Raw genomic sequence first — 12,702 nt, 5'->3', positions numbered from 1 at the left:
GGAAAGTACAAAGTAGCAAATGTCCCAGCTCTAAAAGCAATCAGTTTGGAGCTAAAGAAATCAGATGGTATGTTTGCCCCATTGGCCACATTTCTATAACCCCAGCACACAGCAAGATGTTTGGCACAATGTAGGCTCTCAATAAATGTTTGTTGAATCAAAGAATATGAAAGAAATATGAAAACTGTATGTCTAATACCCATTTACTTTTGCATGGACATACGTATTTACAGAGTATATTTGCTATAGGAAAAATAGGAGTTAAACCTAGCAGATGAATTTAGATTCTGGAACATCAGAGATGGAAGGATGTGGAACATCGCCTAGACTGGCCGTGGTAAATATGGGTCCGGTCTCTGCCAATTTAGCAAGTTCATGCAGTTTCCTTACCTTTTATTAATTGGGAGTAGGGGTCGGGGACGCAATGTTGACTTCACGAGATTGTTGTCGGATTTCATGAGATGCTACAGACAGCACAGTGCACAGTGAGTGCGCAGTGAATATTAGCTATTATTAAGGTCTCAATATTGATTTGTTGAGGGAGTGAAGCTGACTTGTTACCCACCACCCCATCCTCCTCAGTTCCTTACCCCACCCTCTACCATCCAGCTCCCATTCTCCAATAGCTAAGTTGAGATCTGGGCATGAAAGAGAAACTTCCGGGTGGTAAAGGGGATGAAACATTGCACTAAGAATACTAAGTCACTATCTTCGAGCAGGGTTTGGGGACATGGGCTCAGATAAAGGTTTAAAAAGTGAGAAGGGCTGGGCTGTAGGCCTCCCTGAAGGCAGGGAATGGACTGATTGGTCGCCTTGTCCAGACCTTGCAGCCTTTCCCATCCTAGTCAGACCACAGGCCAGTGGTCCTTCTCTCACTAGATGGCATCACAGGGAGGGGTTTTGTTATGAAGGCAAAAAGACCCACCTCTCCTAGGGGATGCCTTGTATAAGGACCCTTTATCCAGGACCGCTAACCTCTGACATACAGAGCCCTCAAAACGCCCCTCCTCCTCACAGAGGATTCCATCAGAGCAAGCAAGCACCTTACCCAAAGGCTGCTGGTCAACAGGCAGACCAGGCACCAGTAGCCTGGCATTAAGAGATAGGCTGAGCCCTTTCCTCCGGAATCTAGCCCAAGGAGTAGAGACTGGGCAAGTTAGCCCCAAGGACAGAAGCTGGCTGGTTATGAAGTAAAGAAGTTGGATGAGGCAGTTCATGTTGGGCCCTGAGCAACTGAATTTAAGAGGCAGTGAGGAAGTGGGGTCATGGTATTTGGAAAACCCAAAAATAAAGCAGATGCACCAAGAGATAATAAGAGGCAGGTCAGGATGGAAGCTGAGTGCACCTGTCCCTGAGCTGCATCCTTCCCAGCCCTGGTCCCAGGGCCCTGCCTTACACGCTTTTTCTTGAAGTTTAAGAGTCTGTTTCTTACCACCAAAGAGCCTAAGCAGATCTCAGGACTTAGCCAAGGAATGGGCACAGGGGTCTGGAGATATATTATCCAACAGCGTTGTCTTCCAAAACTGTTTCTTTTCAAATACTTTGCAGGAAGTTTGTTAAAGTCATTGTGGAAAGACTTTAGAGGAAGTCATGCAAATGAAAGAGCTTAAAGTATATAGAGAAGATGGACAGTGATTACTCCCTTGGTAATCAACAGTGCAAGCCCTTACACACATAGACACGCACACGCACACATACATGCCCCTCCCCAGATCCAGATCAGTATCTCAACAGCTAGAGGCCCACAAAAGATGGGACCCTTTTTTATGTGCTTATTCTCCCTGATGGTAGAAATTTTCCTGGGTTGGGGCTGAACCTAGGGACAGGCTACTCTTAAGGTCCCCTTTGACACTATTGGTGGGAATGTAAAATGATAGCCTCTGTGGAAAACAGGGTGCCAGAGCCTCATAAACTTAAAAATGGAATTAACATATTATGCAAGAATTCTGCTTCTGGGTGTATACCCAAAAGAATTGAAAGCAGGGCCTTAAAAAGATATTTGTACGTTCATATTCATAGCAGCATGATCATAATAGCAAAAATGTGGAAGCAACCTAAGTGCCCATGAACAATGGATGGCAAAATCTGCTATATTCATACAATGGAATATTGTTCAGCCTTAAAAAGGAAGGAAATTCTGACGCATGTTAAAATATGGATGGACCTTGAGGACTTTATGCTCAATAAAATAAGCCGGTTGCCAAAAGGAAAGTCCTGTATGATTCCACTTACATGAGATATGTAAGAGTAGTCAAAATTATAGAGACAGAATGTAGAATGGTGGCTGCCAGAGAGTAAAGGGAGGGAGGAATGGAGTTATTGTCTAATGGATATAGAGCTTCAGTTTTACAAGATGAAGAGTTACGGAGATGGACAGTGGTGATGGTTGCACAACGTTATGAATGTATTTAATACCACTGAACCATATACTTTGAAATAGTCAAGATGGTAAGTATTACGTGTACTTTACCACAATGGAAACACACACACACACACACACACACACACACACACACACACACAAACCATCAGATGCCCTATAATCCATCGTTCCCTGGGTGCTTACCGCTGTGTTTATTTCCTGTTCATCCCCTAATCTAGTCCCAATCACCCACCCCTTGGAGGCCTCCCAAACTTCACTGGGACCTTTAGAATGCTTGGTCCATCATCAGCAAATTCCCCGCACTCTCAGGCATCCACAGACCTTTTCTGTAAAGAAACAATGAGTAAATATTTTAGGTTGTCTGGGCCAGACTGTCTCTGTCCTCCCTACTCACTTCTGCTCTTCTAGGTACAAAGCAGTCATAGACAGGGTGGAATGGGCCTGCGTTCTAATAAAACTTTATTTACAAAAACAGGTGGCGAGCTGGGCTTGGCGCACAGGCAAACTGACCCCTGACCCACTCATAGAGCTGTTAGGAAAGAGGTGACAGACGTGACGCTGCTCTGTGGGCTGTACAGTGTGGATTACTTAGGAGGAACTGGGAGGCCGAGGCTACAGTAATAAAAATCAAGTTCAGAACCCCGGGCCAGCAGAGAGCGCTTCCAGACAGGAAAAGACATGGACCTGGCCGTAAAGACCTGGCATAGGCTCTGATGAGGCTCTGCCATAGGCCGCCTCCTACCCCACGCGGAGTCGTTGTTTCCTCCAGGGCTAAACGGGATGATCAAGCTGTTGAGTGAAAAGAAGAGCTAGCCAGCATTCCTCAGACCAGGCCAGGGGCTGCAGGTCGCAGACGGTCCCCAGCGTTCACTCGGGGAGGAGCCTCAGGCGCGGGCCTGAGCAGCCAGTGGGTTCCTCCCTGCGCCATCGGCCCCGCCCCCGAGCGTCCCGCCCCCCGAGTGAGATCTGCTCCTGGCCCCGCCCTGAGCCCCGCCCCCGGGCCACCCCAGAGCCCCGCCCCCAGGGCCGGCCAGCGTGCTTTGCGCCCGGCCCCGCCCCGCCCCGCGCACGTGCTTGGCGTCCGGGGGCTGCTGCAGAGGAGGAGGTGAGGGGGCAGAGCGCGGCGGGTAGACGTTGCGGACCTGGAGCGGGCTCCGTCCATTGCCTGTTCCAGCAGCGGGGCGTAGCCTAGGGGCCCTGGCTTGGAAGCAAGGGTCCTGCAGCCGGTCCTTGCTCAGCCGCCTGCGGGGGGTGCGGCACCGCCTCCGGGACCGGCCCTGGAGCGCGCGGCCTTGTGGCTGGGGGGTCCTGGGGCTTTTGGCACCTTCGCTAGGACCCTTCCTTTCTCGGCCTCACTTTTCCTCTGGCAGAAAGGCCCTAGTGATGTGACTCTTTAGGAGACTTTAACACAGGCCGAGCAGTACGCAGCCTTCCTGTTTGCAGCAATTTATTTCCTGATTAAACAGTTTTCACAGAGAGGAAGACAGTAAGCTTCAACCCAGGTTAAGTAATTGTGAATTTTTACTGAAATATTTTCGAATGAAATAATAGGATGCTGCAGTTGTTTCAAAATAAACCAGTTGGAGGCAGGTACGGTTGGGAATAGAGACAAAATGAGATTGGCCATGAGTTGATAATGATTGAAGTTGGTTAATGATATACTGTTTTGTGTGCTTTTCTATATGTTTGTAATTTAGCATTAAAAATATTCTATAATGAAAAATTTGTTACGGACGTCTGACAACCTGTGTTCAAATACTGGGCCTGTATGATGTGCTAGGACTGCAGTGACAGGAACTGAGTGGCAGAAATATATTTTCTTGTATTTCTGGAGGCTAGAAGTCTAAAATCAAGATGTTAGCAGGGCTGGTTCCCTCTGAGGCCTCCCCCATGGGCTTGTAAATGGTCACCTTCTGGCTTGAGTCCTCATGGTCTTTTCTCTGTGCCTATGTCCTAATCTCCTGTTCCCGTAAGGACACCAGTCATATTGGGTTAGGGCTGTCGACTGAAAAACTGCACAACCTTGAAGTTGAGAGTTGTGTCTTAATCAGTGGACATTTCTGAGAACTTAAGCCCGGGATGTGGCCTCTCAGATGGCTCTGCAGTACTGATCCAAAGAGGCAGGGGAGGAGCCAGGATAGATAGGAGTTTGGGGAACAAAAAACATAATTGGAACATCAAAAGGTTATTGTTAATGAAAGAAAACCAGATATCTGAAGTTAAGGAATTTAGCACTTTTCTATTTATGGGAAGGTGCAAAAGTCTGGGCTCATTGAAATCGTTCCCTTGATAGGCACCTTAACTATCTAGGGTTCGTTCCCATCCTGAGTTCCTCCAGGGTGCACTATTAGGGGTGGGGCTGTTGGCTTGTCTCTGTCCTGAATTCCCTCCGGCTCACTGTCAGGTCCGTGTGGCTGATGACTTGATGGCTGCAGCATCCTTTGTTTACTGATAAGGCAGGCAATATTTTTCATTCACAGGGCCTACCTATCCTAATGACCTCATCTTAACTTATTTACCTCTCTAAATATCCTGTCTGTAAACACAGTCACAGTGTGAGATACTGGGGGATTTCAACATACGAATTTGGAGGGACACAATTCAAAAGTCCATCACCCTGCCACCTTCCTAACTGAGGATTTTGACCAGTTTACTCAGACTGTCTGTGCCTCAGTTCTCACTGCTTTAAAATAGGGACAATAGTAATAGGTCATGGAGTTGTAAAGATTCAGTTGTTAAATAATATATGCAAAGCTCTCAGAACTGTGTCTAGCATATACTACTGAATAATCTGAACTTGTGTCTCATCGTAGTCACTGTGGGACGAATTGTGGAGGGAGGGAGTTGAGTGCTTAGTACTGTGCTTAGCCATGGGAATAGCCACAGCCATTGCTCCACAGGGTGTCTGCTCCTGTGCTGGACACTGATTGTCTTTTGTGTGTCCATTTGTTCAGCACAGACACCCTGGTGTGGGCCATTGTCACGTGCGCATTTGGCAGAAGGTCAAGCGCAGAGCTAAAGCTGGGCCTGGATCTCAGGATCCGGAGTCCATGTGCTGACCGCTGCGCTGCACTGCCTCAGTGAAAGAGGATGTGGCCCTGGGCCCTGTTCAGTGTGCAGGCAGACCCAGGGAACTGGCAGCTGACTTTTCTTTCTCTTGGCCCAGGTTTCCAGCGGTTGCAGCATTCATGGCAGGGCCCCTGTGGCGAGCCACTGCATTTGTGCAGAGACACAGAACGGGCCTGTTGGTGGGCTCGTGCGCAGGCCTGTTTGGGGCTCAGATCTCTTACCACCTCTTCCCAGATCCTGTGGTCCAGTGGCTGTACCAGTACTGGCCTCGGGGCCAGCCAGCGTCGCTCTCCCCAGAGCTGCAGAGGCTCTTCCAAGAGGTGCTGCAGGACATCGGCGTCCCCTCAGGCCATCACTTCGTGGCCTTTACCACCTTCACCTTCCAGCCTGTGAGTGCCGGCTTCCCGAGGCTCCCTGCTGGGGCCGTGGTGGGCATCCCCGCCAGTTTCCTTCCAATCACTGACACCGAAGAGCCTGTGGTCGTCCATGGGCAACAAGTGGACTGGCAGAGCCCGGCAGGTGCCCGGCTGAGAGATTCCCTGACCCTGTCCCATGCCGCCCAGAAGTTCGCCCTGGCCAGGGAGGTGGTGTACCTGGAGAGCAGCACAGCAGCCCTGCAGGCCCTCCCGGCCCCCGCTTGCCTGGTGGGCACCTGGGCCCTGGGCGTGGGGGCCAAGCACGCGCTGGGGCTCTATGGGGGCCCCATGAACTTACGGGCTGCCTTCAACTTGGTGGCAGCGGTGGTGGGCTTTGTGGCCTATGCCTTCTCCACCGACTCGCTTACTCACGCCCTGGAAGCCTGGCTGGACCGCCGCACCGCGTCCCTGTCTGCAACCTACGCCCGGGGCGGAGTGGAGTTCTACGAGAAGGTCCTGTCGGGCAACCTGGCCCTGCGCCGGCTCCTGGGCAGGCCTGGAGAGAAGCTGTATACGCCCAGCGGGAACGTCGTTCCCAGACACTGGTTCCGCATCAAACATTTACCCTACACCACCCGCCGGGACGCTGTGCTGCAGGTGTGGCGGGCGACGCTCAACCCGGGCGGCTCCTGAGGCCCCAGCTCAAGGACAGCTCCCGCTTGTGCAGGTACCCCCCTGCCGCTGACTCTGGGGGACACTCTGGGGGCCTCTGCGCCCACAGCCCAGTGGCGGAAGACTCCCAGGCTCTGGAGTTAAACAGCCTGGATTTTACCCCAACCCACCACTTAGGATCTCAGTGACCTTGGACACCGCCCTTTGTGACTCTGAGCCTTGGTTTCCCCTCCTGTAAAGCGGGGCTGATGTAAACTACCTGGGAGGGTTACGCGCTTGTACAAGATCATGAACATAAGGGCCTGGGAGGAGTGCCAGAAATGCACGGGAAGTCCCTCCTTGTTGGTCTTTGAATAGTGAGCTGTGGGGCTCAGATCACATCTCACCACCAGGGGTGTTTGCAGTATGTGAACACTTTCTTATAGCGAGGAATCACCCCAGAGTAGAAGGAAATCCCAGTTTCCTTCTACTGTGGTAGAGAGTCAAAGCTTTGAGAGGCCAAGAGAAGCTGGTGTGGACCCAAGAGCCGGGTAATGGGAGCTCGAGGTGGGGCTTTGAGGGCTGTGTATCCAGGGCAGGTGACACACTCGGAGAGGGCCAGGCGACCAGCAGGGCTTGGCGGGGCCCCCAGAGAGCCCTTGGGCCTGAAGGGGAGGGAAGGAGTTGCTGGAACCTGGCGAGACCTGTGGCGTGGTGACCTCCTGGTAGGAGCTCTAGCCGAAGGAGGGGAAGGAACAAGCCATCAAAACAGGCCCTGCAGGAGGGAGGCTGCTGATACCAGCCCCAAGTTGGCAGCCTCTGGGGCACAGAGCTTGATGAGGGCCTGGAGGATGGTGGTGGGGGCAGTGAGGGGAGGTGGAAATGGGCCAGCTTGGCTCACAGGGGCCGGTGAGGAGAGCAGAGGGGTGGAGGTGAGCAGTGTGCCTGGCCTGGTGTTGGGACCCAGGAGAGGCTGCAACCTTGTCAGGCCTGTTTCCCTCGAGGCCTCTGGTGGTGGATAGAGCAGACCCCACAGGGCAGGTGGGGAGAGTTGTGATGAGCTCGCCAGCTCACATGGCCGTTCTTGTATTTTCGCTGGTGATTATGGTTTCCCTGCAAGAGATGAGTTCAGGCCTGGTGTCAGCGCAATTCAGGGCAAAGGGATTAGGCTGCTCCGAGGAAGGGTGCAAAGCTGTCTGGGGAGGCCTGCTCAGTGCTCAGTGGTGGCCCACAGTCCCTGCAGAAGACCATGAATGGAGGGAGCAGCTGGGGTGGCCCACCCTCCTGCCTGGTCCCTGACAGCAGACTGGCACTCAGCGCTCCGGCCCTACTCTGTGCCAGCCTGGGCGGTCCCCACCCTGGGCCCAGGCAGGTGAGGTCAGAGCGCCATGTGTGTCAGGCTCTTGGGGCAGCACTGGGTACAGGCTTGATGAATGTATAGGTGGACGGATCGGTTAGCGAGCAGGTAAACGAGTCTCCGCTCAGGAAGAGACTACTTCAAGGGCCCTCTGGGTGTGTCACCCAGCTGCCGCCACCACGTGGGATGGATTCCTGGCTGCTGAAGGGCAGTTTGGGGCCTGAATTTGGTGAGTGCCGCCAGCTAACCCCTCTCCACCCTCACCCCAACTACTCAATACAGGTGGTCCTGCTGCTCTGTTCAGATGGTGAGGTGAGGGAGCCCCAGCGTGGGGGCGGAGGAGGCCACCCCCTGAAACGGCTGCTCTCTTGGCTCCCCCTGCAAGTCACAAACTCTGTCTCCACTCATGGGCTGTTCCCAGACCCGACGTGTGCTTTCTGTGGCCCAACTCCAACCTCCCCACGTTCTGCACATCCCTGCTTCACGGCTCAGGCCCAGCCGTTGCCATCTGAAGCCCTCCCACCGCGGTCCTGGCAGGCAGGCAGCAACTCTGGCTGAGAACTTGCTTTGGGCTGGGCCATTCCTCCCTTCCCACCATCCTACCTGGTGGCTAAACCAGTGCCCAGCCTCCCCGGGCAGTTCCTCACCTGGGCTTCCTGGCCATCCTCCCCACCTCTCCTCGCTCTTGGAAGTGCAGATCTGACTGCGTTCTTTCCTGCTTCAAACCTTTTGCAGGCCTCCCCTGGCTTCTGGCTAAAGCCACATCTCCAAGCCTGGGCATGCAGGCTGGGTGACTGTCCTGCGACCCTCTTCCCCTACTCTGTGAATTCTGGCCTCACAAGCACTTTGGTTCCTTCATCTCCCCCCACAGGCCTTCATCTGGACTGCTCTCTGCTGGCCTGCCCTTTGCTGCGTTTTCAGTGCTCCTCCTGCAGGAAGTCCTCAGGGACTGACTCCATTCCCCTTCCCCATTCCCTTGCTGTTAACTGTAATTAAGCAACTACGTTGGCTTAGCATCTCCTCTGCTGAAATGTACTCTCTCCAAGGGCAGGGTTGTGTGACCAGTTACAGCTCTGCTGAGGCTCTCCACGACGTTTGTGATTAAATGAACGAGGCTCTTAGGCCACAGCGGACACAGGCCTGGCCCCTTAGAGTCTCCTCTGAGCAACTACAGGAAAGCTAGCTGGGCACCCTGGGCGAGGCCCTTATGGGTCATATGTGACCCTGTCCTGTCTTCCCAACTTGGGACTTTCTAAGGACATGGCCTGGCACCAGTCTTCCAGGACTGCTGACTTCAGTGGAGAAACCGGGACACTTGTGGGTCCCTTCCTTTAGGGCACAGATTACTACCCAAGGCACCAGGGGCCCCCCAAATTTTGTGATACTTTGTACCCCTGAAAGCAGCTCAGGGATTGATCGCGGAAAGGTGGAAAACCACGTTCTAAGGCTTCGCAGATGGGCCAGGTGGCGGCAAGTTCCCCTGTAAATGTTGCCCTGCATCCTTCCCTCCCAGATGCCTGCTGCGGGCCTCGGTCATCAGTCTCTGCCTGGATCCCTAGAGAATGTGTTCTGTTGAATTGTGTCCCCCACATGTTCAGAACATGAGGAGTGGGGTCCCAGAGTCATGGTGCTGGCAGGGGCCCTGACCATCCCTGACCCTCGTCCCCACCAGCCAGTGTTCACAGCACCAGGCCCCATGCATCCATGCCCGGAGCTGGGCGCATCCTTTTCTCCATGTGTGCACATATCATAGACTGGGTCCAGAATGGATGCGTGGGTCCTCGCCCAGGGAGACCTCCTGCCCGCTACATCGTTACAGTACTGTTTACAGGATCCTTTGGGGGCACCAGACACTGCTAGGTTCTTAGAGATATTTTTTAAATCTCCCCAAATTGGAATATGTAATTGGTAATGTTATTTTGATTTTGCAGGCAAGCAAATAGCACAGAACGGTAAAGAAATTTTCCCCAAATCATAAAGCTTTCTAAGTGGCAGAACCAGGATTAGGAGCTGGCAGTCTGGCTCCAGATCCCAATCTCAAAACCCTGCATTTATACTGTCCTATTTATCCTGAGGGTTCCTTGGTTCAAACTTGTACTATGGACTGTGTAATCTTTCTCTGGTTAGAGAGACTTTCCTGATTAAATGCTGGTTAAAGGTGACTTTCCAGATCACCTCTTTTATCAGGAAAAAAATGGTTACCGAGCAGAGCCTTTTGGAACTGCCAGGGAAGACCCTTTCTGCTAACTGAAGAGGAAGGGGCCACCTAATCTGTCATTTAGCGCTGAGGTGGCAATGGGGTGGAAGTGGGGTGTTACAGAGCCCGGCTGAGGACAAGGGGACCTCAGGAGTCAGAGAGGGAACCTAGACTGGGCAACCAGTTATGGGTTCAAATTCTGGTCCTGCCACTCTAGCAGAGTGATCTGGAACAGGTGATTTTGCACCTCTGATTCTGAGTGTCCTATCTGTAACATGGGGACATTGATATATATCTTACAGCATTGTTTTGACAGTGAAAGTAAAATGAAATTTGCAAAATGTGAATCCCAGAGAGGGTTTATAGTAAGTTTTTAAAGAAGACTGGTTCCTAAATGTTAGTGGTTTTAGGTGGTACAAGTACCAGGGGGCTCAGGTCTTAGAGTTGCTTCCGAAATACCAGCAGTGTGTTGAGGCCGGACCCCCCGCCCCACCGGGAACTCCCTGCTGCCTCACACGGGTCTCCTCTCAAGGCTTTCAGAGCCCTGGTGCAGGTGGTTCTTTAGGTTGCTGTCAGTTGACACCTTTTGGGAAATTACTTGGCAGCAGCTGAGAGCAGAGGACCCAGGTGGCCCTGGGGGAGAAGACATCTCTGCATCTCTGTACCTGCAAGTGCCATCTTTAAGGAGAAAACTGCATGACGTCACCGTTTCAATAACTTGATATGTATATTAATAAACGGAATTCAGTCAAAAAAAAAAAAGCACTGGAGAAGAAGACATTAAATGGGAGATGGCCTTTTACACCTCCTATACTGGTCATTTTTAAGTACTAGAGCATTCAGCATTAGTGAGGTGGTGGGGAAATCGGTACAAGCATGCGCTCTTGGTACATTTGTGGCAGGCAGCCTCCAAGGTGGTCCCCAGTGATCTCAGCTCCTGGTATTCTCAGTCTTGTGTTGTCCTCTCCCCTTGTTCCCCTTGGTTCAAAACCATAGATTCTGACAACTGTGACTGTGTTATGAAAGAGTGTGACTTCTGTCTTGCTGGCAGACTATTATCTCCTCGGACATACGCTTTGGTGAAGCATGTTGCCATACTGGAGAGGCCCACGTGGCAAGGAACACAGGGCAGCCTCTGACCAACAGCTAGCTATGCAGGGAGGCCCTGAGTTCGACAGCCCACAAGGGACTGAGTGCTGACAACAACCATGTGAGCTTGGAGGAGAATCCTTCCCCAGATTTTCAGTTGAGACCCTAGCCCCACCCGACACCTTCACTGCAACCTATGAGACACCTTAAAGCAGAGGACACAGCTGAGCCATGCCTGGATCCCCATCCCCAGAAACGAGACAACAAATGTGGATTTTATTAAGCCACTTTGTTTTATGGTCATTTTTAATGCAGCAATAGATAACTAATACACATTATCAATTCGCATATTTTTAGAAAGCAATTTAGGAGCACTTGACATGATCATAAAACTGTACCTTTTGATCCAGTAACTTGAAGCCTAGAAATTTCTCCTGAAGCTATAACAGCAGAAACTAAATCATTTGCCCCAAGATGTATATAAGAGCATTACCTGTAATTCAAAAAAATAGGGATAATGGAAATGTTGAAAAAACAATGACTTAGGAAATTTGGGTATATCCATTTGTTGACTATTGTTCAGTCACTAAAAAGTATAATTATGAAGACTATGGTAGAAACATGTAGAAATATTATAAATATCAAATTTTTTAAAAATACGAAGTACAACATGCATGAGGGCTGCAGTAAATATGGTAAGACCTGGAAGGAAATTTGCAAAATTTCTGAAATTCAAAATTTCATAACAGAAAGTAATTCTATCGGAATTTTGAATGACATTATTCATTCGATACATACAAGGACATACCACTCTATATATCTATATACAGGTATGAAGGGGTCCTCAGAGGGGGTCTGTGGACCCACTCTCTCCCCCTGCATCAAGGTGACAGATCTTGGCATCACTGCTTTTGGCTCTGTATCCTTGGGGTGGGGCCAGCCTTCTGTCTGTCAGTGTCTGTGGCGATATGAAATGTGCTGCTCAGATCTGCTGTGGGAGCAGAATTGACTGACAGTCCCAGCTGTTGTTTCTCTAGATGTACGTTTTCCCTGATGCCATGCCTCTCTGGCTGCTTTCAGGCAGTGATCGATCATGGGGGCAGTACTCATGCAGGCCCATTCTGGCGAGCTGTGCGACTCCCGCAGTGGATGACCGTGGCTCAAGGATTCCCCAGTGTCCTGCGCAGACCTTTCGTAGAACTGCTCTGAAGTCAGAGACCCTGCCTACCCAAGCCTCCTTCCTTCCTGCCTCCTTCACAGGTATCAGACCTGCACTGTGCTTCGAAGGCTCTCCCCACATTCTTCTGTTCCCTCCTCCTTTGTCCTTCACAAGCATTTCCCCCAACACACCTCTTACCCAGGTAACCCTGTCTCGGTGTCCATTTCCCGGACGATCTGAACAAACACAGTTACTCCTCACTCAGTCAGGGCTATGTGAGGTCCTGGGGACACACCCTGCCCCCATGGAGCTCGCAGTCCTGCAGAAGAGACTCTCTGACAAGAAAACCTGCAGTGACAACACAGTGACCTCAATGCAGTGAAGATGGAAGGGCCAGATTAGCGTGGAAGCACAGGGCAGGACACCTAACTCAGCCTGAGA

The 12,702-nt window shown here is 51.5% G+C and overlaps 1 protein-coding gene across 1 annotated transcript; it reads left to right on the top strand.

Annotated features, from left to right (window-relative positions):
* Window positions 1–3,437: 3,437 nt before the first annotated feature.
* On the top strand, window positions 3,438–11,566 carry TMEM177 (transmembrane protein 177). The gene is made up of 2 exons (XM_031451269.2): window positions 3,438–3,488; window positions 5,550–11,566. The coding sequence occupies exon 2, from the start codon at window positions 5,572–5,574 to the stop codon at window positions 6,499–6,501; it is 930 nt and encodes a 309-aa protein (XP_031307129.2). The 5' UTR covers window positions 3,438–3,488; window positions 5,550–5,571; the 3' UTR covers window positions 6,502–11,566.
* The last annotated feature ends 1,136 nt before the right edge of the window (window positions 11,567–12,702 follow it).

The sequence above is a fragment of the Camelus dromedarius genome, chromosome 4, assembly GCF_036321535.1.
Source record: "Camelus dromedarius isolate mCamDro1 chromosome 4, mCamDro1.pat, whole genome shotgun sequence".
NCBI lineage: Eukaryota > Metazoa > Chordata > Mammalia > Artiodactyla > Camelidae > Camelus > Camelus dromedarius.
The sequence above is the reverse complement of the archived record's forward strand: the minus strand, read 5'-3'. Positions and strand labels throughout refer to the sequence as shown.

What these genes read in the sequence shown, in the direction of transcription:
- TMEM177 (XM_031451269.2), top strand. Translation starts at nt 5,572, where the DNA reads ATGGCAGGGCCCCTGTGGCGAGCCACTGCATTTGTGCAGAGACACAGA.